The 25513-nt window shown below is 36.3% G+C and overlaps 1 protein-coding gene and 1 pseudogene across 37 annotated transcripts in view; one reads left to right on the top strand and one right to left on the bottom strand.

Annotated features, from left to right (window-relative positions):
• The first annotated feature begins 4120 nt into the window (after window positions 1-4120).
• The window catches only part of FIP1L1 (factor interacting with PAPOLA and CPSF1), a 79268-nt gene continuing 57875 nt past the window's right edge, over window positions 4121-25513 (top strand). For 5 of the 37 annotated variants that reach the window (XM_032274182.1, XM_032274186.1, XM_032274198.1 and 2 more), the window contains exons 1-8: window positions 4122-4418; window positions 5575-5619; window positions 5727-5766; window positions 9109-9166; window positions 10593-10696; window positions 16662-16726; window positions 17944-18051; window positions 18428-18558. In XM_032274182.1, the coding sequence (XP_032130073.1) occupies window positions 4334-4418; window positions 5575-5619; window positions 5727-5766; window positions 9109-9166; window positions 10593-10696; window positions 16662-16726; window positions 17944-18051; window positions 18428-18558 (636 nt within the window). In that variant the 5' untranslated portion in view covers window positions 4122-4333. Of the gene's footprint in view, window positions 4419-5574; window positions 5620-5726; window positions 5767-9108; window positions 9167-10592; window positions 10697-16661; window positions 16727-17943; window positions 18052-18427; window positions 18559-18847; window positions 18917-25513 lie in introns of all 37 variants that reach the window. The other 32 variants (XM_032274176.1, XM_032274212.1, XM_032274189.1 and 29 more) reach the window with 15 other exon arrangements.
• On the bottom strand, window positions 24845-25006 carry LOC116548738 (annotated as a pseudogene).

The following is a 25513-nucleotide window of genomic DNA, read 5'->3' on the forward strand; positions in this document are numbered from 1 at the left end:
ATTGCTAAAAGATGTCAGGATTCAGAGGAAGATGGCTAATTGGGATTTAATTTATCATGGAAGTACATAAAGATGAAGGAAACTCTACACATGTACAACTACTCTGTTTGTTCAAAGAAGAAAAGGCCGAAACAACACATTAGCTGCTTGCCAATAACTTGTCAAATGCTTTGACTTTTTTTGTGGGGGGACAAAGTCTCAATCTGTCACCCAGGCTGGAGTGCAGTGGTGTGATCTTGGCTCTTTGCAACCACCTCCTCCTGGGTTCAAGTGATTCTTCTGCCTCAGCCTCCTGAATACTTGGAATCACAGGTGTGCGCCACCACACCCAGCTAATTTTTGTGTTTTTAGTAGAGACAGTGTTTCATCTTGTTGACCACACTGGTCTTGAGCTCCTGACCTCAGGTGATCCACCTGCCTTGGCCTCCCAAAGTTCTTGGATTACAAACATGAGCCACCATGCCTGGCCAGATTGTTTGACATTCGAAACCTCAATTTAGCTTTGTTATCCTTCCTCAAAATAGGTACAAAATGTTATTTTAATGTATCAATTTACTGCTGAGGAAACTTAAGAACATTGAAATTTAAGTGACAGCAAAGAGGACAGCTAGGCCTAAATGTCATATGCATGCCACACACATTTATGTGTACTTGCTATATACACTGGATACTGAGCAAATCATTTTTATTTGATCTCCAACTCTTGTCATTATTTAATTCATCATCACCTACTAAACACTCTCAGTACTTCTCAGATAGGTACATTAAAATATATTTTTAAATTTCTTTTTTGCTAGAAACCAAAAGACTACAAAACAATAAGATGGAAAATAAATAGAATATATGAAACATTGTAGTTTGATAAGGTCATAATATAAGAAATGGAAGGAGGAATATATAATATCTTTAAACTACCTACTTTTGAGGTCTCCCCTGGTGAGTAGGGAGAGAAAGACACCTTTAAGAAAGCAAGAAGCTCAGTTTAGAAGCAAGGAAGAGGAGGTCTTTTCAGAGTGGTTATTAGTGATTTATGTACTTCTCTGCTCGCGGAAACCTTCATTTTCAAAGCTTAGCTCAAATGCTACCTCCTCCACAAAAGCGATTCTAATGCATCAAGTATGAGTCATCATTTCTTCAGTTCTGTTTAAGCAATGCCTTGAAAGTCAGCTGAAAAGAGAAAAAGGTCCCTTAACAACAGGCAATTGGTTTTCTCATGAAACCAATTAAATAAATAGAAAGATAAATAGACAGGACTGTGAGTGATTGCCTTACGATACTCACATTCTATTACTTTCAAGTGACCAAGAAGATTTACATAGTGTTAAGCCCTATACTAGGAATGGAAGTGATAGCTATGGGATTTCCTGTTTGAAGGTGGACTTGGTCTAGTGAAGAGTCTGAGGAAAACAGAAATGTAGCCAAACAATTACTATACAATGTGATAGGCACATGGCATAGAAAGCAGAAGTGGTGAGTCGCTCTTTCCCACTCAGCCCCCCAAATACTTCTGACCTCATCTACGTTTTCTCTCTCACTCACTATACTCCAGCTACATTTTGGGTTTCTTGAACATTCCAAGTATGCTTCTGCCTCAGGGTTTTTGCATTTCTTATTCCTCCGTCTGAGTCTATTCACCCTGAGAAATCCACGGGGCTTATGTCCTACCTCCATTCAAGTCTCTTATTTCGCTTCATCAGAGTAGCTTTCCCTGACCACTTCATATAAAATCGCACCCCATCACTTCATTTTATATTGCTTACTCTTTTCATAATTCTTATCATCATGACATTTCATACATTCATATGTTTATTATCTGACTCTCTTATTAGAATCAAAGCTCCGTAAAAGGAAGGACTTTGTTTTATTCACTGGTGAATCTACATAGCTGGAAGAGTTCCTGGCAAAACAAATGGGAAGAGATAAAATGGGATTCAGGAAAGATTTCACAGAGGTGATTATACCCTCATACCTTCAGAGAGTTTAGAAAGATGCAAGAGATTATCCTCAAAAGATAAGGGAGCTGGGAATAGCAGGTAGAAGCATGTTCAAAGGTAAGAAAGATTAAAACCACATGGTTTGTTCAACTGATGTGAGATGGTGTGATGTTGGTTGGCTATAAACCTTTCATTTGTGCTTCCATTATAGTACATTCACCTTTTCTCTTGGTAGGAGAGTTGTTTACCACCCCTATGTCTTTCTCAATAACTTGAGAGCTCTTTAAGGGCTAGGACTCTTTCACTCATGTCTTCATTTTCCAATTTCTTAAATAGCAGATATTCTGTAAGTGCTAAATAAATAAATGATGAAACAATATTTATTCATTAAAGCAAGAAAACCCATTTATTTGTTCACTTAAAATGGATTTATTTCTGTTGACAAGTGAATGCCCTGTTTGTAAACTTTAGAACTGAAAGGGACCTTAGAGATAACCTAATTTGGCCTTTCCATTTTATAGATGAGAAAACTGAAGAATAGAAAAGTTGATTGCCTATGTAAGCTGCTAGGTATAAGGAAGAACTGAGGCCAGGCCTGGTGGCTCATACCTGTAATTCCAGCACTTTGGAGTCCTCGGTAGAAGGACTGCTAGAGGTCACAAGTTCCAGACACGACTGGGTAACATGATGAGACGTTGTCTCTACAAAAAAAAAAAAAAAAAAAAAATAGCTGGTGTGGTGGAACGTGCTTGTCTGTAGTCCCAGATACTCAGTAGGCTGAAGTGGGAGGACCGCTTGAGCCTGGGAGGTCAAGGCTACAGTGAGCAGTGATCCTGGCTCTGCACTCCAGCCTGGGTTACAGAGCAACACAGTTTCAAAAGAAAAAAAAAGAAAGAAAAAGAAAACAGGCCGAGTGTGTAGTGGCTCATGTCTGTAATCCCAGCACTTTGGGAGGTTGAGGTGGGCAGATCATCTGATGTCAGGAGTTTGAAACCAGCCCAGCCAAAATGGTGAAACCCCTTCTCTACTAAAAATACAAAAATTAGCCGGGTATGGTGGCGCATGCCTGTAATTCCAGCTACTTGGATGGCTGAGGCAGGAGAATCGCTTGAGCCCAGGAGGCGGAGGTTGCGGTGAGCAGAGACCACACCACTGTACTCCAGCCTGAAGGACAGAGCAAAACTGCCTCAGATGAATAAATAAATAAGAAACAAAAAAACCCTGGAGCTCCAGTTTGAACCATGGTCTGCCATCTTTTCACTGGAAGATGTGCTTTCAGAAGTGGCCTGAACATTTGGTTTACCTATTAAAATAAAAACGGTACATTTTTATGATTTATCTTTGAGAAACAGACAAATCTGCAAGGAGCTGCGTGGATCTTTTTTTTTTTTTTTTTGCTGTAGTTAAAAGTGTCAAGTCGAAAGCAATCTGGGTGTATAGCAATAGAGAAATAGCCATAGTCACTCTGTGATAGCCATATATGCAATTTTATGAAGCACTTAAAATATAGTTTGATACATACTAAAATAAAAATGATGTTTAAAAAAATGGAAGTCATAGGATGATGCTATACTATTTAAGACTTGCCAGTCTCAGGTTCTCCCACCAAAACAGCACAACACACGAAGTAAGTAGGAAATTTCAGAATGATGAACTGCAAACAGGATATGCATCTGTAATAAGGGCTACCTCTGGAAAGAAGGGTAGAGGAATGAGGCGGTCTTTGACCTTAACTGTAATTTACGGTTTTTAACAAGGAGGCTGCATTCTTCATCTATTAGTTTTGCTTTTGTGGCTGTGAAAATTAATTTTTCAAGAAATAGTACGGATTATGATTTCTTCTCTATTCAGCGAGGAAAGGGAGTGACAGGTAACGATTCTGTATCAAGGCTGATTAAAGAATAAAAGAAGGCCTTTCGGAAGATTAAAAAATAAATAAATAAAGGGTTGACAAGAAAAAGCACGAAGAGTAGAAGGAAACAATGGTGTACTCGCCAGCAATGGCAATACGGGTTATTAGAGGAAAGGATGTGGGCGGGGAACTCTGGCCGACGCAGGACGCCAGTGGCGGAAGCTACGCTAAAAAGCAAAGCGGGATCCCAGAGGGGCGGGGGGCCCACCGCAGTGCGCACGCGCAACCAGGCCCAGGTGGCCGCCGCCGCGGAAGCGAAGCCACCTAGAGACGCCGCGCCGATTGGTTTTGCTACGCATGCGCAGGCGGACGTGCTCCGGAGTCTTCATCTTTGCCGCCTCTGCAGCCTTCCTGGGATTTGAGTCTCGCGCTCTCTTCGTTCGCTCGCTGGCGGGTTCGCGCCTTTCTCGCGCCCTGGGGCAGCGAGGCTGGGGAAGGGGTTGGAGGGGGCTGTTGATCGCCGCGTTTAAGTTGCGCTCGGGCGGCCATGTCGGCCGGCGAGGTCGAGCGCCTAGTGTCGGAGCTGAGCGGCGGGACCGGAGGGGATGAGGAGGAAGAGTGGCTCTATGGCGGTACGGAACTTCCTGTCCCTGTCTCTTTCTCGGGTTCTCTCAGGCCTCCCCTCTCGGCCCGCAAACGGCCAGCGTCCCGGGTCCCTCGCGCAGCCGCTTCGGGCCTCTGTTTGGGAGCCCTGTCCGGCCTGACTTAGGCCGAGGTTGGCGTGCGCGCGTCCCCCGCCCCCGCGGCCACCTCCCGCCGGGCCCACGCCCACCACGCTCACCCACCCTGCGGCGTCCGGGCCGGGCTGGGGGGCTGTGACGGTTCCCGGCCCCCAGTTTCGCCTTACTCTCCTCCGGGGTGTCTCGGCCGCCTCGCTGCTGCGCTCTTTACCCTTGTTTTTTCTATCGATTCTGAAGTGTTTTTTTGTGTCTCTTCTTGCCCGTGGCCTTAGGGTGCCCCTCCTGTCCCTTCTTTCAGAAACAGTCATTCTGTAATAATAGCTAAATAAAGTTAATGCTGTACAACTAACGTCTTGTTTCTTGATGGTCAGTTTGTATGGAATGCACCTGCAAGGGTACCTCCTTGTCTGAAAGTCGTGCTTTAAAAATAATTAATTAAGAGACAGAGAGAGAGAGAGAAAGATGGCCCATAAAGAAAACTGAATGTCTCCTGTATGAAGGTGAAGTTTTTCTTTTTTAAGAGACTGCCGTTTAACCTACATCATAGAAGTATCTCATGACCCTTCGGCTTATAGTTTTCAGTGTCATCTCATGTATTGCTTTTTCTAAAAATTAATGCATCATGTACTTCTCTCTTGAAAGGTACTTGTTTAACATCTGGTTTTTAACTTTAATTTAGTCACAATCCCTTGCCTGTTACACCAGATTTGAAAGTTAATGTTTGTTCCTTGCCTAAAACATAAATTCTTGATTGTCTGTAGAATAGAATAGTAAAAGTGCACGTTGGGCACCATACAGGTCCTTGATGATGTAACTTTGATAAACTTGTAAAAAAAACAATTCATTATCATCGGTGGCAAGATTTAGCATTAGTTACTACCCTTTGAAATGTGAATGTGTAGGATTTCTTTTACAAAGATTTGAAAAATCTTCAGTACCTCTTTAAGCTTATTTTTATAGCAGTAAAGTCTGATTTTTTTTTTTTTTCCATAAAAGACGTATCTTGTTAAGTAATTATAAGGTGATCTAACTTTGGATGTGCTTATAGGCCCATGGGACGTGCATGTGCACAGTGATTTGGCAAAGGACCTAGGTTAGTGCTTGTGATGATCACTTCAGATTTTCATAATACTAGTTTATTTAAGAGTGGTTTCTTTATTTTGTTTGTTTATTTATTTATTTGTTTATTTTACTTGGTAGATGAAAATGAAGTTGAAAGGCCAGAAGAAGAAAATGCCAGGTTAGTGAAATTTTCTGATGATGCTTTTACAGATCGTGTGATACAGTAGGTATGTCAGTTGTCAAAATTATTTCCTTATAATCATAGGCTTGATTATAACACTGACTTACAACATTTTGGAGGACATTGAATCTTTTAAGGATTATTCCAGTTTCAGCACCGCATCTTATGCCAGTTCTATTTGTTGGTAGTTTATAGGACAAACTTTATGAACTTAGGATTTGACTGATTTTACACTATTAAGTAACTTGTTACTCTTAAATGAATTTAGCAGTGAAGTATACAGTATAATCATTAAGCTACTGATAAAAATATTTTAAGTTAATTGAAAATATTTTTAAGTAAATGAACCCCCAAATTACTGCTTTTCCAATTTGTTAACATTTTTGATGGGATAATGGCACTTTGCTTATAATTTCAATGCTATGTATTTATTTACATTCAAATATAATTAGCTGATTTGTTATAAGGTTGATTTCCTTCGTTAGATTATTAGAAAGATATAAGTGTTCATTTATAGAACATATACAGAGAGTCGGAAAGTTACCCTGAATTTCGAAAAACAACCCATGCAAAGAAGTATATGGAGATACTGACTTGACCCTGACCACATGCGTTAGTGTCTGTAATGGAGGGAGAGATAGTTAAAACATTTTAAATAATATTTGGGTTTAAAAAATGGAAGAAATACCACTTCAAACCCAGTAGGCTGTAATCAAAAAGATAAAACAGGTGTTGGTGTGGATATGGAGAAAAAAAATCCCTCATACACTGCTGGTTAAATTGTAAAATGGTGCAGCTGCTTTGAAGAACAGCCTGGCCATTTTCTCAAATGGTGAAACATGGAGTTACCATATGAGCCCTCCACCTAGAGAAATGAAAACATATATTCACAAAAAAAACTCGTATGTGAATATTCATAGCAGCAGCATTCTTAATAGAAAATGTAAAAAAAAAACCTCGCACCTGTATCAGCTGATGAAAGGATAGATTAAATGTGTTATATCCATACAGTGGAATATTATTTGGTAGGGAAAATAAAATGAAGTACTGATAGGTGTTACAATGTGGATGAACCTTGCAAAGGTGCTAAGTAAAAGCCAATCCACAGAGACAGATTAGTGGTTGCTAAAAGAGTTGGGTGAGTGATTGCTAATGTATGCAAAGTTCATTTTTGGAGTGATGCATACATTCTGGCATTAGATAGTTGTGATGGTTGGACTCTGTGAACGTATTAAAACTCAACTGTCCTGTTTGAATGGATAGATTGTGTAATATGTGAATTGCATCTCAATACGCTGTTAAAACAAAAAGATAGAGGGAAAAAGTGAGAAATGGAAGCAGAAATAGCTTAGGAGGAGCTGACATTACTGTTCAACTTCCTCACCCAAAAAATCTCCTGTAGTCTTTTCAATCATTGATATATTATATGAAATGTTATTTCATTTTGAAATTTATGTATTCAATTCAGTTCCTAATTCTAATCTCAATCACAAAATGGTTAATCAGAAAGTGATTAAATATTTCTTTATACCCATTCCTTCAGTTGGTCAAGCAATTAATTGCAGGGTGTAGATTTACAATCAAATATACTTCTTTATATGATAATCTTTATCCCATTGATTTTTATCTTTATTGGTTACAATTTTAAAAGCTTACTTTCTGATAAAACATTCTTTAATTTTAATTCCCCAATACACAACTTGCTAAAATTTATTGGAGAGAGGCCTTTTACATTCCCTGAGTGTCACTGTCAACATAACTTTATATTCCTTTTCAAAACTTCATTTGGGGAGCAGTTGAGTTAATTTCATCCTATGGGGAAAAAACAACTTCCTTTACAATGCTATTTTTTCTAGAAAAAGCTTATAATTTTATCATGTTTCTAACCTTTTAATGGTAATAGAAAATTAAAACTTCAATAGTAGGCCTATTGAAGAAAGGAACTCTGCCAGTAGGTTTACTGCTATCTGGTTTGGCACATCATTGCTTTGCTCTACCTAAGTTCCTGCTATTAGAATTTGCCCCAGTTTCCCGCCAACTGGCTCATTGCGGAGGCCACTGTTTTTCTTAACCATTGCATTGCAGTCTTCAATTGTGTTATGACTATGCAAGTTTTGGCTAAAGAAAGGATACTGTTTTGTGACATACAGAAAGCAAATGGGACTTGTTTCTGGCTACCTAGAAACTTATTTCAGCAGGAGGAAAATTGTACTGAACACTTATAGCTGCATATTTGTTTTTTTGAAGCAAGCAGAATAATGAAAATTTAACAGTTACGTTTTCACTGTTTATCTTTCATTTTGCTTTCTTGAGTACTTGTGTTATAAAATGCCACTGTAAAGATTAAATTGATTTACATAGAAACTACTTGACAGGAAGTGAAGTTTAGAAAAGATGAGTAGAAATCTAATGAAAAGTGCTCTGAACTGTGTCAACATCTGGACATTTTTTTTTAAGAATGCTACTAAATAATTCAGAAAGTTGAGCCAAATCAGCTGCTTGCTTTGTACTTCAGTTTTCTTATCTGTAAAATGAGGCGATGGTTAATTCCCACTGTTGAAATTATGATTACTAACAAATTTAAGAAACCAATTACACTGTGGTACCATTTTGCTGATAAATGACCATATGCTTGAGTTTCATGGGAATGTGAATGTTTTATTGTTATATATCAGTTTTGTTAGGAAAAGGCAAGTTCAAGTATTAACTGACCTTAAAAAAGTAATTAGTTTTAACATTCACGAGAGTTAGCTCCTTATTAATATCAAATTGGAGAACAGACTTGAATGAAGATACATTTTTTTAATCTTAAAATTTTATGTTTTATTCAACAAAGGACATATCTCTAATAAGATTGATAAAACAGAGAACCAAGAAGAAACATGTTTATGTTAACTGAATACTGAGAGAGTTAATGTGATTGTACCACCAATCTTGAGTTCTTGAGCACCAAGGAAAAAAGAAAACTATTATATAGGTCTGGGCAGTTACAGTACTAGTACCTGGTATACAGTGGATGTTCAGTAAAGATTTACGATAATGAAAATTGATTATGTTCTGTTTTTAAAATGTGTAAAAAGCTTGCGTTAGAGCCCAACATTAAATTGTAAATCATTAATAAATTATGAAGGCATTTGCATTCTACTTAAAATGTTCAATACTTGTTTTATGCAAGTTAGAAGAAATAACAGGGAATAAGACAGTCAAATTTTACTTTTACTGTCTCCGTAGAGACAATAATTTTAGGAACCTTATCAGACATAGCTTAGAAATACTAATATAATCTATCTCTACTTCTGAAAAGTAATGCCTGACATGTATACTTATTGTTGTTTGTAGTGCTAATCCTCCATCTGGAATTGAAGATGAAACTGCTGAAAATGGTGTACCAAAACCGGTAACATAAGGCTTTGAAATTCAGTTCCTTTCCTGATGCAAATTTTTATCAATCACTTCACAGTTTACTTAGAAAGCAAGCTAGCATTTTATATCACCTTCAGCATTCTATGTTATCTGGCCCTTTCTTACATCTACTTCATCTGGTCCAATCTAAACATATATAGGAATTAGCAAGGAGGAGAGGCAATAGTAGAAAGACTTCAGAGGAAAAATAGCATGTGCAAAGGCTTGATGCTTATTGCTTTCAAGGAACTGAATGCTTTTAAATCTACCAAATGTAGTGAGCCTGGTTTTCTGAGCAAATTTTGAGTCCCACAACCTTTGAATGTTACAATTTTTTATCCGTGCTTTTTAACGTATGTGACAGTCCCTGACCCTGCCAAATTGTTACTTTGCGAGGTGAACATATCATTGGTCCTATGAATATTTGTACATGTTAATCCTATGAAAGGAAGTTACTGTTATGCAAATTTGAAGTTGTATACAGAAAAGTATTTTGCCTATGTGATCTACTTATTTACTATGATGTGACTAAGCACAAAATAGCCTTTGAAAGCCAATGTAAAATCTTCATAAATGTAGAATTTGCATGTAGGATCTCTTCTAGGTGTGCATGAATACCAAGAATCATTAAGCTTCTACTTAACTATTTGGTACTTTTTATGTTTTGGGTTTTTTTTTTTTTTTTACTTTAATTTTTAGTTTATTTGGTACTTTTTATTTGTGGCACTGAATCTTAAAATTGTTTTCCTCTTAGATTCTTTTTTGCAAGAATTCCTCAAATACTTAATTTTTATAATTTTATCTTGGAGATATCTTAGTAAATTGCTTTAGATCCTTTTTGCAAGAGAGGCAGATATGATAATTAAAAAAAAAATGAGGTAGTGTTTACCAAAAGAAGATGATTCCAAAAAAAATATTTTATTTTTTTATTTATAATCTTGGCCTTTTTATCATGTAGAACATCAAAATTATGAGTTGAAATAGGTGGCAGCTTGTAACTTTTCTTTTTAAACTGTGTCTCAAAAATACAGAATGGGGCTGGGCACAGTGGCTCACACCTGTAATCCCAGCACTTTGTGAGGCCGAGGCTGGTGGATCACCTGAGTTCAGGAGTTCAAGACCTGTCTGGCCAGCATGACGAAACCCTGTCTCTACTAAAAATACAAAAATTAGTTGGGTATGGTGGCATGTGCCTGTAGTCCCAGCTAGTCTGGAGGCTGAGGCAAGAGAATCACTTGAACCTGGGAGGCGGGGGTTGCTGTAAGCCGAGATCACGCCATTGCACTTAAGCCTGGGTGACAAAGTGACACTCCCGTCTCAAGAAAGAAGAAAGAAAAAAACCAGGGTGGTTATTTTTTTAGTTATTAGTATTAGATGTTGAAATGGTTATTGAATGTATTTTCTAATTTATGTTCATGTAGAAAGTGACTGAGACTGAAGATGATAGTGATAGTGACAGTGATGATGATGAAGATGATGTTCATGTCACTATAGGAGACATTAAAACAGGAGCACCACAGTATGGGTAAGTTATTTTTTAGTAAGTAGCAATTGTGTAACTGCTATATAGCAAAGGTAGTGTGCCTATATCAAACTCTCAGTGGTTGATTCCATGGTTTTTACATTTTTCTATTTTAACATATAAGAACTCTTGTCAAAGTTTCATCCTGAAGATACTTCTTTCCTAAAATAAAGTTAACTAATTAGGCAAAAGTACATGGAAGCAGCAGTTTTTGATCCTGAATTTAAAGTGTTTTTATAAAAGAATTGAGTACTAGGCCAGGTGTGGTAGTTCATGCCTATAATCTCAGTACTTTGGGAGGCTGAGGTGGGCAAATCACCTGAGGTCAGGAGTTTGAGACCAGCCTGACCAGCATGATGAAACTCTGTCTCTACTAAAAATACAAAAATTAGCCGGACATGGTGGGGGGCACCTGTAATCTCAGCTACTCTGGAGGCTGAGGCAAGAGAATCACTTTAACTCGGGAGGCAGAAGTTGCAGTCCAGCTGGTGGCACTGCATTCCAGCCTGGGTGACAGGGTGAGACTCTGTCTCAAGAAAAAAAAAAAGAATTGTGTACTATAAAATCTTTGGTTAGAATTAGAAATCCTTAAATTGTAATTTTTATCTGTACTTATTATTACTTCACTTTATTACTTATCCAAACCTGAGCTTAGGTTTTAATTTTTTTTTGTTCAATAAAAACAATATCAAAAGTATTTCTTTTTATTCTTAATAGTTTTTCAAGTTTTTAATTCTCCTGTAGGCCTTTTAGACCAATGTTTGTCTCAAATTTTGTATTCTATAAACTGGAACAAGTGAATGGACTGTCATTGCCTCGTTGAGCACATAAAGAATCTTACAGAACGATTGGAAGGGAAAGGCGTTGAAGTACGAATCGTGATTCAGTTATGATAGGAGAATAAGAGTCAATGTTTTTTATTTTCCAAATTGGCTGTATAATGTGATTATTATAGCTTATGCATTGGAAACATAAAATAAGTTCATTAATTTCACTAGTTCTGCATTATGAAAAAGAAACACATATAAAATTGTAATAATTGTATGTTCATTAAATATTGTATATAAAATTATTTGTTTTTATAAGTTATAGAACAATTTGAAGCAAATGACAATTTTTTTGGATTGTGAATGGGACCATTTTTTTGGTAGATAATTGCACTCAAATATTAAATGTACGTGGATTTTCATAGTACCTTACTGAGCTTTATTTCTTATAGCAATTTTCAGTTTTACGCATTGAAATTATGTTTATACATATTGACTACCTTTAGACTCTTTAGATTCCTATAGAGTAGAAACTGTTACATTCAAAACCCTTCAAAAAAACAAGAAACCGTGATTTATGAAGTTTTAGCTTCCTCACATTGCCTTAAATATAGTAAGTGTTCAGTAAATGGTTATTAACCAAATAAATTGAATGTTATTTAGTTACAGTTGTTTCTGAAGGTTTTTTTCCCCTTAGACATTTGATTATGAAAATTTCCAAATGCTCAGAAAAGTTGAAGGAATTGACCTGTGAATGCTTATTTACCCATCACCAGATTAAATAGTCTACATTTTGCTTTATTTGCTTGATAACATATTCCTGTATCCATGCCTTTACCCATTTATCAGTTGATTTATTTTTTAGTCATTTTATGCATTTCGAAAGTAAATTACAGGCATTTGTGAAGAGTGTAAATTTGTTTTACCTCTGTATTTCAAGGTATGTCCCTTGAAAACAAAGTCAATGTGAAGGTGAAATTTTGAAATTTGATAAATATTTACTATGCCCAGCATTTTCAGAAGCAAATTTAAAGAACATACTGTGTTCAAGGAACAGTACTGGATTGATTTATTGTAAATTGTTAGGAAATACAAAATAGCCTTTTGTATTTTAGGTAACATGCCTTTGTTACAAGTTCATTTTATGTGAAAGTAAGGTATGAAGAAAAGCTAGTCTTAAAGTAGGATTAATTATCTTGGAAACTAGTTTGTTACCTATTTCTGAGATTCATCTATTTATGTACTCAGTAAATATATTTTTTAAGATGGAGTTTTGTTCTTGTTGCCTAGGCTGGAGTGCAATGTCATGATCTTGGCTCACTACAACCTCTCCCCTGCAGGTTCAAACGATTTTCCTGCCTCAGCCTCCCAAGGAGCTGGGATTACAGGTGCCTGACACCACACCTGGCTAATTTTCTTATTTTTATTTTTAGTAGTGATGGGGTTTAACTAGGTTGGCCAGGCTGGTCACGAACTCCTGATATCAGGTGATCCACCCAACTCAGCCTCCCAAAGTGCTGGGATTACATGTGTGAGCCACTGTACCCAGCCATAAATACTTTTTAAAGACATAATTTATCTGACATTGTGTTGAGTAGTAAAGATAATGTGCCTTTATCAAACCATCTGTGGTCAATTCCATCATTTTATTTTATTTTTTTACATTTACCATGCTACAGAAGAACTCTTGGTAAAATCACCGTGAAATTCCCTGGAGTTAACTAGTTAGATAAAGTTATATGAAAACAGCAACTTTTTATTTGTAAATGTATTAAGTAATGATGAGAATACAAGAAGTTATAACCTAGCTCTTATTTTCTAGTAGTGAGGAAGACAGACATGTGAGTAAATAATTTCAGTGCAACATAAGTGCCAGAGTAGAAACATGTTCAAAGTGATTTGAAAGGTTTGAGAAGAGAATTGCTAAAAGCCTGCAAGTTTTGAAGGGAAGATCCCAGAGGTAACATTTGAACTTGTTTGAATAATGCTCGAGATGGGAGACAGTGGTTTTTAGACAGAGGACACTCCTTACAGTAAATGTAGTAGACGCAAGGCCTAGAAATACATGGCTGGGGGATAAGGTAGATGAAAAGAGATGGTTGAAATCACTTATGGAAGGAGTTAGGATCCTTTTGCTACGTCTTTGTAAAACCCTGCAAGCTTGTCCAACCTGCCTTATTTTGTTGTTCTGTTTTGCTTTGTTTTAGGCTTTTAGCAGCCCAAAGCCATAGTTTTTAGTTTCTGTCTCCCATGATAAGTGGGAAAAAAGGGGGGTGATGAAGGGTCTTTACTGGCCTGATCAGAAACAGAAACTAAGGACCCAAGACCGTATTCTCTCTCTTGGACACCTGGTTAGTTTTTTAAACAGGTCATATTATTTGAAAAGATAACTCTAGCAGCAGTAGTTGAGATGGGTTAGATGGAGAGACATTGACTAATAGATGTGAAGTAGTTGTCCAGGTGAGATGATAATTTAGACTAAGGCAGCAGCATTAGTAGAGAGATAAATGGGAAAATGGTATATTCGAATAATTGAGAAATAGAAACACAGTCAGGCATGTGGTACACACCTGTAGTCCCTTGGACTTGGGAGGCTGAGGTAGGAGGATTGCTTGAGCCTAGGAGTTTAAGGCCAGCCTAGGCAATATAGTGAGATCCTATCTCAAAGAATAAAAAGAAAGAAATGCAAATAACATGGTAACTGGTTGGTTGTGGATGGAGGAGGAGCTAAAGGGCTCAATGACTTAAAGATTTCTAGAGCAGTTAATTGCGTATAGGTGGGCGCTGCTCCACCCACCTCCCACAAAATAGATTCATTTGGCATGTTTATTTTGAAGTTCCTATAGGAAATCCAAGTGTGGGATCTAGCATTTAGAATGGTGTGAGACTTCATGGTGATCAATTGGACATTATATCAAATTTGTTTATGTGCAATTTTTCATACCACTAAGCTTTTCTGCACAGAATGAATACAAAGGGTTGTCGCTTAAAAAAGAAAAATCATGTTTTAAAAGGCAGAATGGGAAATAGAAGATAGCTGGTTGGAAAGCCAAAAAGCTCATTTATTGAACACTTATAGCTAAGCCTTTTATAAAAATACTATTTTATTCTGTAGTAGTCCTATAAGAACAGTTTAGAGACAATCCTTGATTTTTGTACATTTGATTTTCAAATTAGAAATGTACATCATATGTAGATACCTCTCAGTCACTTTTGCTGAATTTGGATTGCTAAAATGTAAACATCATGAAGGCAGGAACCATATGTGTCCAGCTCCTCATACTTTTTCCTTAGCCCAGAACCTGACATGGTTTTGGTGCTCAGTAAGCATTACATGAATTAATCAGTCTATAAAATAATGAAACAGTTCAAGTTGGAGATGATAGTACTGCTTGACAGTAATGTTTGGTCCCCTTTATAATTTTTGCATTTCTAGCTGTGGAGCTACAGTTATTTGATACAATTACTTGAACATTTTATTGTATTTACATTTTTCTTTTTTAAGTAGAAAAGAAAAATGACAGTGCAAACGTAACTAAACCTAATTCTTATATATTTAGTACATTCAAGACAAAAGATGGATCATTATTAGACCAAAAGCAGTGAATATGAAGTCCGGTTGGCTGAACTTCTGAGAGAAAAGAACTAAATATATAACATGAATGTAATGTGAGATATTTATCGTTGAAAACATCTATGACTTGAGGTCTTACTGATATATTTTTGTTAGTGGGAATTGGTCCTTCTTTGCCTGTTTCAATTTTCCTCTTTCTAACTTCCCCAATAACAGAAAAGTCTATTTTAATTAGGATATTTGATAATGCTACTCATATATAAGTCCATTATATAAAAATGTAAAGAACTATCTGTAACCCTATGTTACAGAAAATTACACAAGGCTTATCTATACAAGTATAAATCCAATGAAATATTCAAATAATTTTATACAAGTCTAAGTGTCTTGGCCGAGATTACACAGCTCACAATTGACAAAACATTTGAATGTGGGTTGGTCCAACTTCAGATTTTTTTTTCTTTATCACTGTGTATTACATCTAAAAAGGTGCAGCTCAATTTTTTTTTTCAAATGTATGTATTCATGTAACTACAACCCAGATCAAGATATGAAACATAACTAGTGTCCTAGAATTTCCCTCGTTTTTCCTCTTGGTCATTAACCACCCTACCACCAGCAAACACTGTTCTGCTTTCATGCTAGACTTATTTTAGAGTTTCATGTCAATAAATTCCTATTATGGACTAAGCATTCCATGAATAGTTGAAAAAGGATTTATTAACAATATCAAATGTAGGAAGAACTGAAAGACCACTGGATTTGGCAACAAGTTGGAGGAATTTTACTTATGCTTAGGATTGCTGTATGTTTGATAACTGGGAGGCCAGGAGTTGAATGAAGACAATGGGTATAAACTGTTTTTCCCTTCTTAGCCTTATTTTTTGTGAAGTTTGTTACAGTGGAATGTTGAGTTAATGGCAAAGAGATTTTTGAAATAGAAACAAGTCAGGCTTTTAAAAAATGTTTTTGTCTTTTATTCAGCAAGTGACAGACTTTTAAATATTAGTTTAAATTTATTTATTTATTTATTTTTTTAATGTGTTGGCTGGCCGCTGTGGCATATTCTTGTAACCTCAGCATTTTGGGAGGCCAAGGTGGGAGGATTGGTTGCGTCCAGGAATTTGAGACCAGCCTGGACAACATGGCATGAGATCTCATCTTTACAAAATTTAAAAAATAAAAATAGCCGGGCGCGGTGGCTCACGCCTGTAATCCCAGCACTTTGGGAGGCCGAGGCGGGTGGATCACGAGGTCAAGAGATCGAGACCATCCTGGTCAACACGGTGAAACCCCGTCTCTACTAAAGCTACAAAAAATTAGCTGGGCATGGTGGCGCGTGCCTGTAATCCCAGCTACTCAGGAGGCTGAGGCAGGAGAATTGCCTGCACCCAGGAGGCGGAGGTTGCGGTGAGCCGAGATCGCGCCATTGCACTCCAGCCTGGGTAACAAGAGCAAAACTCCGCCTCAAAAATAAATAAATAAATAAATAAATAAATAAATAAAAATAGAAATGAAACGTGTGTCACTCCATTTACTATGTGAGTGTATAATTTATTTGTACAAATGGAATATATTACTGTTTAAGCTTTTTAGGATAATTTTTGTGTTTTGTTTTTGTTTTTAGGAGTTATGGTACAGCACCTGTAAACCTTAACATTAAGACAGGAGGAAGAGTTTATGGAACCACAGGTAAAATTTTTATTTTCTGTTGCCTCAATAGGAAAATAAGGCACATTTCTTAAATAGGTCATAATCACTTTTCGATTTTTTTTGAGAGGGGGGTAGGGGACAGAGTCTGGCTCTGTCACCCAGGCTGGAGTGCCGTGGCACAATCTTAACTCACTGCAACCTCCTCCTGGGCTCAAACCATCCTTCCACTTCACCATGCCAAGTAGCTGGGACTATGGGCGTGCACCACCATGCCTGGCCAATTTTTGCATTTTTATGTAGAGACAGGGTATCACCATATTGTTCTGGCTGATCTTGAACTTATGAGCTTAAGTGATCTGCCTGCCTTGGCCTCCCAAAGTGTTGGGATTCCAAGTGTGATCCACTGTGCCTGGCCAAGGTGGTAATAATAGCTCTTTTTTTTTTTTTTTTTTTTTTTGGAGATACAGTCTCTGTGTCACCCAGGTGTGTGCAAACTCGGCTCACTGCAGCTTCTGCCTCCTGGATTCAGGCAGTTCTTCCTGCCTCAGCCTCCTGAGTAGCTGGAATTACAGGCACCCACCACCATACCTGGCTAATTTTTGTATTTTTAGTAGAGACGGGATTTTGCCGTGTTGACCAGGCTAATCTCAAAATCCTGAGATAATAGCTCTTTTTAAAGAGTAATTTTTGACCATGCATCACAGAGATCGGCAAACTTTTTCTGTAGAGTCCAGTAGCTGGCTGAACATGGTGGCTCACGCCTGTAATCCCAGCACTTTGGGAGGCTGAGGTGGGCGGATCACCTGAGGTCAGGAGTTCAAGACCAGCCTGGCCAACATGGTGAAACCCCGTCTCTACCAAAAATACAAAAATTAGCAGGGCGTGGTGGCGAGCGCCTGTAATCCCAGCTACTTGGAAGGCTGAGTCCGGAGGATTGCTTGACTCCAGGAGGCGGAGGTTGCAGTAAGCTGAGATCGCACTATTGCACTCCAGCCTGGCAGACAAGAGTGAGACTGAGTCTTTAAAAAAAAAAAAAGCAAACAACAGCAAAAAGTCCAGTAGCACATACTTTAGGCTCTGCTTTGTTTGGACCCCTTGCTGTGTTTTTTGCCAGGAATAGTAAAAAGGTGTGTGTTTTCTGTTTGTGTGTTTGTGTGCCAGGAATAGTAAAAAGGTGTTTCTATTTTCTGTTTGTCAGTAGTATCTCCTAGCTTCTTGCAAGTGTAGCTTCTTTATTTTGTCATTTTATGAAACAGGAACAAAAGTCAAAGGAGTAGACCTTGATGCACCTGGAAGCATTAATGGAGTTCCACTTTTAGAGGTAGATTTGGATTCTTTTGAAGATAAACCATGGCGTAAACCGGGTAAGATGATTGTGGATTATATGAATTTCAATATTTTTAGCTTGAAGTCATCAGAAAATATTTTGGAACATCAATTTAGAATTTTATTTTTTCATTATAATTTTAATTGTCTTAAGCAAATGATGAGTAAGAATGACTTGGATTACTGACTTACTGGTAGCCTTGTATTACTTACAATGTAGACTTACATATTGTTTATTATAGTGGTGTTTCTAAAGGAAATAATTCGATCAAAAATTTTATAGTCTTTTTGTCACCACAAATAATGGTGTGATAACTAATAGAACTCTAAATTTGTATTTTTCTGATCTATTTTTGATACTGCATAAAAATAGAACTGAAATATTTGAACACTAAAGGTGTGTTTTATCTTTAGGTGCTGATCTTTCTGATTATTTTAATTATGGGTTTAATGAAGATACTTGGAAAGCTTACTGTGAAAAACAAAAGAGGATACGAATGGGACTTGAAGTTATACCAGTAACCTCTACTACAAATAAAATTACGGTAATTAATAAATATTACGGAATACCCTTGGCTTGTCTACCGTCCCACTTTTACTCCCCAGTTTAATCTCTTTCCTATAAAGATGGTTAAATGCTATATGATAGTTTAAAAGTTCCATTTTGTTTACCATGTTTGTTTTTCCCTTCCCTCCCTTTTAGAGTTTTATATAAATAATTATCTGATGTTCTTACTTTCAAATTACAGACTAGCCACAGCTAGTTTGTCTTTATATGGCCTATTAATTAAATATTATGTGGTATCTTAATGGGGAATATGTTATTTAACTTAGGCCGAAGACTGTACTATGGAAGTTACACCAGGTGCAGAGATCCAAGATGGCAGATTCAATCTTTTTAAGGTGAATTTTAGTAAATTATCCTTGGTTGCTCTCATTTTTTTGTTCTTGAGTCTGCTCCCATACCACTACTCAAGGGACAAAATTAAAGTGGAAATAGCTACTTTTTTTCCAAACCTTCAGCTTCCTGGTGACTTACAAATTTGCTGATTGTTGTTTTATCTCCACTTTTGCAAGCATGTGAATTTATAGCCTATTGTACTAACAAATGCCAAGTAAAACTATTCTTCGCTATATGTTATGATTTCAAGTCATAATACATGTTTGTAGGATAGAAAAGTTAGTGGCAACAGATTAAGTTCTTATTGTAGATAATACTTTAATCTTTATCAATAAAATTGGAGACGTTTTTATTTTCTTTAAAAAAAAAATGGTAAGGAAGGTGGCATGCTGTTTAGCTGTATAACACTGATATCACTGATATCATTGGTGTAATGCCTTTATAGTTCAAGATAACCTTCACAAATCTTTGGCATTCTCTGAGAGTCTTTAAGAACTCAACTGAATGGGATAAAGCCATTGATTTTAAAAGTTGGTATTTAAAAGGAGTAGGTTTATGTGAGAGACTTTGAGGTTGATACTACAACTTTTGTATATCAAGTCTGATTTTTGGCTTCTCCATTCCATGGTATGATCACAGACCCAGTCCAAAGACTAATACTGTATTGTCATTGTTCTTTTATGGAAACCTGATTGTGTACTCTTTTTTTCTTTACCTTAGTAGTTGATTCTTGTATTGAATGACACTGGGATGAAGATTGGGAGTGGCTTTTAGATTGGATTGTGTACTCAGGGAACTTTTGTGGGCTGGAAAGAGACCTCTGCTTCCCTTCTGGGTTTGCAGCCCTGTCCACCAGAATACTGCCTTATGCAGTGTGTGTGCTATGACTACAGATACAACCACTCTACTGTACACAGTTCTATATAGATAATTTTAATTTGCGTCCTACTTTGCATAAGTATTTGGTTCTTCTTTTGCAAATATTTTCAAAGTATGTGATGATGTCTGTTGTACTTTAAATGGTCATCAGGTTCTTTTAGGTTATGTTGTCCATATAGGCATTGAATATATTAAACTTGATTACAGTGGGTAGAAAAGTTGTCTTAGTGAACTAGTTCATTAGCAGCAGTGCTTTTTATTTTCTTCTAACAGAAATGAGAACTGCATCATAAGCTGCTAGCTTCTGTATACTTCATCTTTTGTAGTAGACTTTTAAAAAGAGAATAAAAAGAAACTCCTAGGGGTCAGTCTTATTGAAGGTAGCTATTGTAAATATGTATTTTATATACAAACTGTGTACTGAAGAATTTATTTTGAAGTTTCGGTTATGTGAGAGGAACTCATGGAGTGTTCCATTGTGATTGGATTCTGAAAGAAGGATTTGAATTTGATGGATGCAGTCTTCATGGTTTTCTTGCCTTGATAATGTATTTAAATGCTAATATGTTTGGTAGAAATACCGACTTGGGAATAGGGTGGGTATTAATAATATGTGTGACAAACATTTTTTCTTTATGTGTATTGTAGTCTGCAGGAAATGGTGGAAATAGAGCCATCATGAGCAGGACATTGATTTCAAACAGCCCGCAAACATTTGTGTAGCCAGTAGGAAGCTGCTTGAAAGTTCCTGAGCAGTAGAATAAAGTGCAGATCTTGTTTTTAGAAAAGAAACTGGCAACAGGGTGGACTGTAGAATAAAAGAGGTATGAAACAGATAGGGAGCTGTTGCCATACTGTAGGAATGAAAATGAAGTAGGGCCTGAACTCATTCATGAGGGGCAAAGGAATGGATTTAAGAATTAAATTTTATTTTCATATCTACTGCAAATAGAATCTTTTCATCCTTAAGTGTGAGACAACCCGTCAGCCTCTTTAAGATAACTTTATTTACTTTTCATTAAAAAATTTTCAAACACAATAACAAGTAGAATAGTACACATGACCCCTTAGGTGCTTATCATACAGCTTCAACACTTAACAGTGTTTTAACATTCTTGAGGCCTTTTATATACTTCAAAATGGATAAAGTTTTTTTAAATAGCAAAATAAGACATTTAATAGGTATAAAAATAAAGCCACTCAATTGGGTGCAAAAACAATTGTGTAGTTAGAGTGAGGGGCAAGAGAGAAGTGACTGGTGGGAATAGGTAACATGTATGTAACAAAAAAATGACTAAAACATTTTCTTAAAATATTTTTTATTCATTTGTATATTACATTTGTACATTTTTTATTCATTTATTTATTTAATACCTAAATTTATTTATTCATTTGTACATTCATATTTGTTCATTTGTACATTTTTTATTCATTTATTCATTTATGCATAGATCTTTCCTCATGTACGAGCTTTGTCACCAGTGTTCTGAAATTTTACAGTTATGTGTCTTGGTCTGTTTTCATCCATTGTACCAAGCACTCAGTTGCACCTTCTTGACTTGGAAGCACTCATTCTTCACTTATGGGACACTTTTACTTTTTTCTCTGCTTTCTTTTCTCTTCTGGATAAATATTGGATATCTTTGAATGGTCTTCTAATTTTTTTTTTCTCTTTATTTGTATCTCTTCCATTATCTGGGAGATAGATTTTTTTCATTCTCATAATATTTCTACCTTGTTTTAATTTCTGCTGTTAATTTCCAAGAAAATTTTTCTTTATTATTTACTTGTAGCATCTTATTATTTATGCCTATAGTAATACAATATCTTTTCCCTCCTCTCTTTCAGAGGATATTAATGATAGGCTGTTTGTTTCTGTTAGATTTTCTTTTCCTGCATAGTCTGTTTTCAATTTGATTGTTTAAGTTGGTTATTTTTAGCTTCTCGCTTTGACTTTTCTGAAATTTTTGTTGATTGTTGGCCTTACACTAATGTAAGGGTGGGCTGCTAAAATTGATTGGAAGCTCTGTGCATCTAAATAGAACTTGCTGACTATAGGCTTCACTGGAGGACTTTTTTTTTTTTTTTTTTTTTTTTCACATTCTCTGATGTCAGTATCTTTAGGTGTTTTTCTTTTTGTGGTAATCTGATTTTTTCAGATAAAATATTCCAGTATTCTGTCTCAAGGGTATATGCTTGGCTGATTCAAATGTTCTGGTAGCTGGAGCTTTCAATTCCTGAATTTTTGGGGTGCCTACCATGATAATGTCTTTGCTTTCTCATTGCTGATTTAGGATTTGAATTTTTTTTTTTTTTTTTTTTTTTTTGGTCTGCTCAGTTGCTATTCTTTAATCTAATTTCAAAGTTCTAAATTTTGTTGCTTTCTTAATTTTTTTCTTGTGGGTTGATACAAAATTGTGACAATTCATTTATGGTTGTCTGTTTTTCCATTTTTGACCTTAACATGTAGTAATATTTTCCTAAGTTGTTAAATTTTTTTAATAAATATAATTTAAAATTGTTGCATAGTTTGCTATTTAGATATACCACAGTTTACTTAATAGAGTTTTTTTTTTTTTTTTTTTTTTTTTGAGATCCGCCTCCTGGGTTCAAGTGATTCTCTGCCTCAGCCTCCCGAGTAGCTGGGACTACAGGCACCCACCACCATACCCAGCTAATTTTTTATTTTTAGTAGACACCGGGTTTCACCATGTTGGCCAGGCTGGTCTCAAACTCCTGACCTCAGGGGATCTGCCCGCCTTGGCCTCCCAAAGTGCTGGGATTACAGGCATGAGCCAACATGCCTGGCTGGTTTTTTTTTTTTTTTTTTTTTTTTTTTAAGATACTGTTTGTAATGTTAAATTTTTATAATGAAGCTATGATAGGCAGCCAAAGGAAATTTCAAAAATAATTTTAAAACGTTTAGTACAGTGGTAGCATAATTTGGGTATTTAGCTTCTCAAGTTTAAGACTTAAGTTTTGTTTGGATTTGTCAGATCTAACATAAATTTGTTTTTAGAAAATGAGCCATAATGTCTTTGATCATTTCTTAAGCTATTAGGTTCTGTGAAATAATTTCATTATGTTCTGGTTAGACAAATTTTGAGTCTGTAATCTTGAGTGTAACATCTGAAGACAAACAAATGGATAATAATGCAAGTTGACTAGAAAGACTGCTAGAATAGTAAAGATTTTCAGGATTGTTTAATATAATGAGTATATTATGAAGAAATTAAGGGAAAACAGGTAGGAAACACAAGCAACTTTTGTGCGTATAAAAATCTGCCCCGTTTTCCTAATATCTTCTCTGATCTTTCCCCTATTGTAAATACTCTTCCTACCATACTTGCCACCTCTCTTTCTTTTACTGTCTTTCCCACGTCTCTTCCCCAATCCTTTCCCCTTCCTCTTTCCTAGTTTTTAATTGAGCATTGAGTGTGCCAGGAAGCATATTAGGCTTTGGTGGGAAGGTCAGCATAATAGACATGAAGGCTATAGTCCAGAGTTTGTTGTGCTTAATGGGAAAATTTAAGTATTAATTAAATAACCATGCCAAAGATGATATAGTTATAAACTACATGTTCTATGGAGTTTGAAGAAGTGACATTTAAGTTGATTTCCAAAGTCAGTCAGATAACAAATATTTATTGAGTACTTATTGCATGCCAGGTACTGTTTTAGGATGGGACATAATGTGTTGGAATTTTGTATGTGTGTTTATTTTTTATTAATATATTTCAGCATCACAAAGTGAAAAGCACCTCAACATATAACATATCCTGTTAGAATAATGAGCACTCGTCTTGTGTATATAAGTATCACCCTGAGTAGGACTTCACTGGCGTAACTGTATTTTATGATTTTTTTTTTTTTTTTTTTTTTGAGACAGAGTTTTGCTCTTGTTGCCCAGGCTGGAGTACAGTGGGACGGTCTTGGCTCATTACAACCTCTATCTCCTGGATTCAAGTGATCCTCTTGCCTCAGCCTTCCAAGTAGCTGGTATTTTAGGTGCACACCACCACGCCTGGCTGTTTTTTGTATTTTTAGTAGAGACGGGGTTTTGTCATTTTGACCAGGCTGGTCTTGAGCTCCTGACCTCAGATGATCCACCTGCCTCAGCCTCCCAAAGTGCTGGGATTACAGGTGTGAGCCACAGCACCCGGACATAACTGTAGTTTAGACGTTAAGTAGGCCTTTTAAAGGGTTTACCTATACAAAATAATCAAAGATATAACAGAACTTCAAAGGAAATAAAACGTTAGCCTCTTAAAATTACATGGTGAGAAAAAGCTTCAAAAACGAATATTTCCATGTTGAGCTGAAATGAACTACAATTAGAATCTTATGCTTTCTTTTACAGCCTTAAATGGATATTGCTTACAAAATTTAAAAAATGATGCTTTTATAAACATTAAAGCCAGTCATAAAATGCGTGGCAATTAATAGCTTCTTTCTTAGTCTCTTCATACAAATACTAATGAACTGTTTATTTTCTCTCTGTTGTGCAAACCAAATGGCCAGTGCAGTTGATATCAGATGGAGCCCTTTTTTTCTTAACAAAATTACTGAAGCATACACAAACTTAATACTTTTAGAGAATTATGGGAGTATGAAAGGGAAATTTTGAGTTTTGAAGTCTTTACCACTAGAAAGTTCTAAGATATTAAAAGATATTTTTTTTAACTGATAAAAAAATGTTTATGTGCAGAAAAAGATATTTTTGTTGTGGAGGCAAGTAATTGTGCTTCATACTGGAATCCTTTTGAATTTATGTTATTTTCCCTGTGAAGAGAAACCAGGAAGAAGAAAATCCTATGACACTAATATATCATCCCAGGTGCTTTCAGATGATTTATTTTTGTGTGGGAACTTCTAAGCAATCACACCATTGCCATGATAAAATTCTTTTGGGTGGTTGAGTATCTTTCCTTCATTCCTCTTCTGGTAGACTAAGTAAAGTTAGCTAGAGAGATCAGTGATCACCAGAGAGTAAGCTGTGCGACTACACCTTAAATCCAGGTGGTCCAAACACGGTTTATTCTTATCCCCTCTCAGGGGAAGGGAACTCATGAATGGAGTGGCATGCATCTTCTCTGAAGGCAGTTATGTCTATGCTGTTTTCTTCTCATGGCCAACTTAGGTAGTCTCCATCTGTTCATAAGAAGATTCATAATAAAAATAAACAATGCAAAAAGGAATTAATGAAATCTCATTTCTCTGCCACACAAAAGTGAAGTGATAGCTCTCAGTGTAAACCAAACTATCTGTAAATAGTCTGGAATATCTGTGTGACTCTCTTTACAAATGACAAACCTCAGAGAACTGCCAGCTGTGTTTTCCACGAAAGTTACTGATCACAGATTGAAATTTGGCATATGTTGTAAAGGTAAAGTTGACATATCGTATGTGGACATGTGTTAGATAATTTCTACAGTTCTTTGTTTTCCTTGAGCAGCTCAGTAGATCATGGTGCCATTTATTTATATGCGGAAGACATGGAGAGGATCAGATTAGGGAAAATTGGTAGTTTTGTTTTGGCCATGGTAACTTTGAGATGTCTGTTAGATGTGAAAGAAGTTATATTGAAATTACTGGTGGCCAAGGGAGCACTTGGGACAACAGTGTCAACTCTGAATATTCCTGAAATTCCCAGGCAGAGCAATGCATTTCTTTTTGTGTTGTTATAACATCTTTTATCCTTTAGATTTTTTTTCATAATA

This window comes from Sapajus apella, unplaced genomic scaffold, assembly GCF_009761245.1.
Source record: "Sapajus apella isolate SASKATOON/1434 unplaced genomic scaffold, GSC_monkey_1.0 scaffold5, whole genome shotgun sequence".
NCBI lineage: Eukaryota > Metazoa > Chordata > Mammalia > Primates > Cebidae > Sapajus > Sapajus apella.